This window comes from Bidens hawaiensis, unplaced genomic scaffold (genome assembly GCF_021521415.1).
Source record: "Bidens hawaiensis isolate Kalapana, Puna unplaced genomic scaffold, B.hawaiensis_p1.1 tig00019659_1, whole genome shotgun sequence".
Taxonomy (NCBI): Eukaryota; Viridiplantae; Streptophyta; class Magnoliopsida; order Asterales; family Asteraceae; genus Bidens; species Bidens hawaiensis.
In genome coordinates, this window is record NW_027505014.1 from 232382 (window position 1) to 237561 (window position 5180).

General features: G+C 34.4%; 1 protein-coding gene across 1 annotated transcript; it reads left to right on the forward strand.

Moving 5' to 3' along the window:
- Nucleotides 1–564: 564 nt before the first annotated feature.
- LOC143609887 (calmodulin-binding protein 60 B-like) lies at nt 565–4807 on the forward strand. Its single transcript, XM_077084517.1, has 8 exons — nt 565–756; nt 1144–1219; nt 1492–1550; nt 1937–2430; nt 2874–3034; nt 3165–3368; nt 3475–3700; nt 4207–4807. The coding sequence occupies exons 1-8, from the start codon at nt 668–670 to the stop codon at nt 4785–4787; spliced, it is 1890 nt and encodes a 629-aa protein (XP_076940632.1). The 5' UTR covers nt 565–667; the 3' UTR covers nt 4788–4807.
- Nucleotides 4808–5180: the final 373 nt, after the last annotated feature.

The window sequence follows — 5180 nt, forward strand, 5'->3', positions numbered from 1 at the left end:
CGAAGTTTGTTTGATCAATAGTTCCTTGGTTATCCATTTTGTTGTGGTTCACAATGAACTTGTTACCCTCCATAAATAAACGTAGATTAAAGAAGATAAATGAAGAAACAAACGTGTATTCATGTTCGTTTATTAAGCTTACAAAATCTTTAGAGAAGTTTACAGTTTACTCATACAAGATGTTATTAGTTTAATTTTCTTTTCCTAGATTTTTTATTTTGCAATTTGAGAAAACAATATAAACTTTATTTTCCGTTGAAGAATAAAACAAATGGTAAGCAAAACCAAGATCCAGTACATGGTATGATCAAAACCACAAAGGGGCATTTACAAAACTTATTAAAATCCAAAAGGATCAATCTGCAATTTCTCAGCCACCACAATGGAAGTCCATTTTATTTGGTGGAATAAATAATAAAGAGAAATTTCCCAGATACCAAACCGAAATTTCTTGGATATTTCCCAAAAAACCCACAAGTTTTTATTTAATTTTCCCGCTTTCTTGATCTTCTTTAATCCTAATCCAATCTTATTAATATTGTTATTCCAAGAATCCCTTAAAGATTCCATTTTTATTCTCAATTTCTTGTTAAACTTTGAATCTAACCCATTCAGGGTTAGATTTGGATCAGATCTGAAGTGGGTTTGTGTTTCTTGATCAAAGAAAATGCAGAGAAAGATTATGGAGAAAAGAGGGCTAGATCCCAGTAGTAGTCAAGAAGGTCAACCTGAAAAGAAAAGACCAGCTCTTGCCAGGTATTTTTTTTAAAAAATATTTTTTTTGAAAAATTGTGGATACTGTTAGTGGGTGTTTCCATTTTTGGATATTATGGATTTGTGGGAGTTGAGGCATGTCAATCTTTCTGTTATTTTTTGCTTTTTTGGTCAACTTTAGTATAGTTTGCTTTTTGTTAGTTTTTGCAAAATTGATGTTAGTTATGCAAAGGAATAAATGAGCATATTATGTAACTAGCAAATGGAACTAGATTTAAAAAATTAATATTAGTTGGTGAAGTAAGATTGGGTACTTTGCAAGATTTAAATGGGTAAAGATGCAATTTTTAATGTGTTGCATAGTCTCTTTTGGTGTATTTGTAGTGTGTTTTGTATATAAAAGTGTTTTAAGGGAGCATTTTTATGCAGTGTCATTGTTGAAGCTTTGAAGGTGGATAGTTTGCAGAAGCTTTGTTCATCGTTGGAGCCTATACTTCGACGTGTTGTAAGATACTTTACTAGTTACTCTCAAGTGAAATATTGTAAATATATGGATCGAAAATTGTATTCTAGTGGTTTGATGCTTTTTATTTGATAACTTATTAATAAATAACCTAGAAACGGACTTTTGATTCTAAAATTTTTAATTGTGTATTGTAAAAACTATTAAACTTGTTTTAATATTTGTTTGTATAACATTTATAGAAGCATTCATTTGAGATTAAACTAGTGGAGATTGTGTTTACTACTTATACTAACTGGCTTTTTGATTAATAGGTTAGTGAAGAAGTTGAGCGTGCCTTAGCAAAGTTGGGACCGGCGAAAATTAATGGAAGGTATGCAGTTTTCCATATTTATTTTGTAATATTGAAGCTAATTTATACGTTTAATCTCTTACTAAACAATGTGTAGAGTCAAATATTGCATTTTTTTGGCCTTTTACCAAGATTCTTGATGCTAGCTTTGCTAGTTTGTGCTTGTGAATTACATAATTTCTTCAAAGTTGTTTGTTTTACTGAATTGACTTATGCAATATTCATTTTTATAGCATGCCATAAATATCAGTTTTGCACATTATGACCATAAAAGTTTATTGACAACATTGATGTGTACAAATAAGATCTCTTCATTTGTCTTTACTTATTTTTTGTTTTAGATTTTAAACAAATAATATAGCTTGTTTGCTAAATTTTTATTAATTATGTTTGGGAAATATAAACAGGGTGTCACCTAAAAGAATAGAAGGACCCGACGGAAGAGACTTACAGCTCCACTTCCGGTCCAAATTATCACTCCCTCTTTTCACGGGTGGAAAAGTAGAAGGCGAACGAGGCGCTGCGATCCATGTCGTATTAATCGATGCCAACACGGGCCATGTTGTAACAACCGGCCCCGAATCCTCAATCAAACTAGACATTATTGTGCTTGAAGGCGATTTCAACAATGAAGATGAAGAAGGATGGACTCAAGAAGAGTTTGAAACTCACGTGGTAAAAGAACGAGAAGGAAAACGACCACTTTTATCCGGTGAATTGCAGGTTCAACTGAAAGAAGGTGTAGGGACGTTAGGGGAGTTGAGTTTTACTGATAATTCTAGTTGGATACGAAGTCGGAAGTTTAGACTTGGGCTTAAAGTTGCATCGGGTTATAGTGAAGGGATTCGAATACGTGAGGCCAAAACAGATGCTTTCACTGTTAAAGACCACCGAGGAGAACGTAAGTGTTTTTTTTTACTCGTGGATCTGGTTGGGTGTTCCATAGTCACTCAAAGTTTTTCGGTTTCTCTAATGCCACTTAACTCATTAGGTGTTCCAATCCTATGTAATTTTTTTGTAAATGTTAAAAAATGTCAAAATTAAGTGAGGCTATTGAAACATATGAATCTTGGTTGCTATTCAATTATTATTTATTTATTTTTTTCAACATGACTTATATTTAACAATAATGAAACTTGTTTATTATTTAGTGATTTTTTTCTTCAGTATTACCTCCCAAATTATCACTTATTATTTTATTAATAACCAAGATTCGTATATGTTTCACTTGCCTCAGTTAACTTCAAATAACTAAACATTAATAGTGAAAATCTTAAATTCTGAATAAAACATTTTAGAAGGATATATAAGATGACATGAAGACATCTACGTTTTGTTCTACAGTTTACAAGAAACATTATCCACCGGCTCTAACCGATGAGGTTTGGAGATTGGAGAAGATTGGGAAAGATGGATCTTTTCACAAGAAGCTGAACAAAGCAAACATTTTTAGTGTTGAAGATTTTCTTCGTCTCGTAGTGAGAGATCCGAAGAAGCTGAGAAATGTAAGATCATGATCATTTTATATCTTATTTACCCAAATTTCTCACTTTAACTAATTGAATTAGAAAAAAAAAGGTGATTATTCATTTTTTTACTCCATTTTTAACTGTGTAATCTTGAAATTGTTTGTAGATATTGGGTAGCGGAATGTCAAATAAGATGTGGGATGTTCTTGTGGAGCATGCAAAGACTTGTATCTTGAGCCCCAAGCTTTACGTTTATTATTCCGATGAGATGCAAAACGTTGGTGTGGTTTTCAATCACATCTATGAATTAAGTGGTTTGGTTGCCGATGGCCATTATTATTCAGCCGATGCCCTTTCTGATAATCAAAAGGTTAGTTAAATGTCTAAAATACCCTTCAAAAAGGATAAAAAAAAGATATATATTTTTTTAAATATATTTAATTATGGAATGTGAACCTTCTTTTATATATGTGCAGGTGTTTGTAGATACCTTGATGAAAAAGGCATATGATAACTGGATGCAGGTGGTGGAATATGATGGAAAATCATTTTTAGGAGCTCATCAAATTAAAACCACCGCTCCGCAACTCGATATGGGAATGGGCCCACAAAACTATTCAAACTCGTTTGATCATCAACTTAGTCTACCACCGCCGGCCGCTCAAGAGCAGCCTAATTCAAATCCCGGTGTCACCCTTGGAGGTAACTTCTTGTTTTCAAACCTATTCGTGAAATGTTATAATATCCTTTAGATATTGAAGTGTTTAAAATACCTCTGACTCTTTGAGATAGATAACTGTTTTAAATGCCCTGAGGTAATGAAATGTCTAAACTACCCTTGACATAGTGAAATGCCTAAAATACCCTTGAGATAGTGAAATGTCTAATATACCCTTGAGATATTGAAATGTGTAATATACCCTTGAGATAGTGTTATACCTAGAATACCCTTGAGATAGTTAAATGCCTATAACACCCTTGAGACAGTGAAATGTTTAAGATACCCTTGAGACAGTGAAATTAATAAATGCCCTTGAGACTGAAGTTTTTTTAAACACCCTTGAGACAGTGAAATTTCTTAAATACTCTTGAGACTGTGAGATGTCTAAAATACCCTTGGGATATTGAAATGTCTTAAGTACCCATGAGATAGTGAAATGTCTAAAACACCCTTGAGAGTAACCGGACGTTTATCCTTTCTTGTGCAGGTTATGACAATAATGTCACGACTAGATACGGTGTAGAATCACAAAACATGAATCTGAACGCACCTACACAATTCGACACAACTTCATTCACTCTTCACAATCCCATGGTCAACGGTTCACAACAGCCTCTTGCAAATGATAACATCTTGGCCCTCGGATTAACACAACCATCCGCTTCCAATTTCCTCTCGGGCAACACCAACACACTGAACCTAAGCTCATCATTTAGAGGACTAGAAGATTATTTCCCCGAAGAAGAAATCCGCATGCGAAGTCACGAAATGCTTGAAAACGAAGACATGCAGCATTTGCTTCGGTTGTTCAACATGGGCAACAATGGGGCCCACGGTCAAACCTCTGGCAGTCACGCCAATGAAAACTATTACCAGTATTCGTCAGGTTATATGCCAAACACACCTTCTAATTTCGGGTACGGGTTTGATGTGGATAAAACCCGTTCTTCTGGGAAAGCTGTTGTCGGGTGGCTTAAACTCAAGGCGGCGCTGAGATGGGGAATATTTATTAGGAAACAAGCGGCCGAGAGACGGGCCCAGATTGTTGAGCTGGAAGATGATGAGTGATTAAGGTAGCCTTGTTTGGCGGTTAATGTGGTTGACCTATAAGGAAGTCTTGATATAGTGTATAGTGATAACTTTTCGTCGGTTTATCACTTGTTTGAAGGCGAAGAACATGCTCAGTTCGAAGTTTAGAAAAGGGGAGAGCTTTTGGAATGGAATGTGACAAAAAGGAGGTGGTTTTAGTTTATATAGTGATTGATTTGTTGTATGTTGTGTTAGTTATTGTAACATTAACAACCTTTTGTTGTATGCATGGTATGATGTGAATTCTAATAATAGAACAATCTTTGTTTTCATCTCTGTTCGTGTTGTGTATCCTTTTCACACATATCGTTTGTAGTTGTGTCGTCGTTTGTTTAGCATCATACACAATAGCGCACCATATAATAAAAATTT

Bases quoted from the DNA above. Each gene is read 5' to 3' on its own strand.
- LOC143609887 (XM_077084517.1), top strand. From the start codon at position 668: ATGCAGAGAAAGATTATGGAGAAAAGAGGGCTAGATCCCAGTAGTAGT. The intron at 757-1,143 runs GTATTTTTTTTA...ATTTTTATGCAG, and splicing joins AAAAGACCAGCTCTTGCCAG to TGTCATTGTTGAAGCTTTGA. The intron at 1,220-1,491 runs GTAAGATACTTT...TTTGATTAATAG, and splicing joins AGCCTATACTTCGACGTGTT to GTTAGTGAAGAAGTTGAGCG.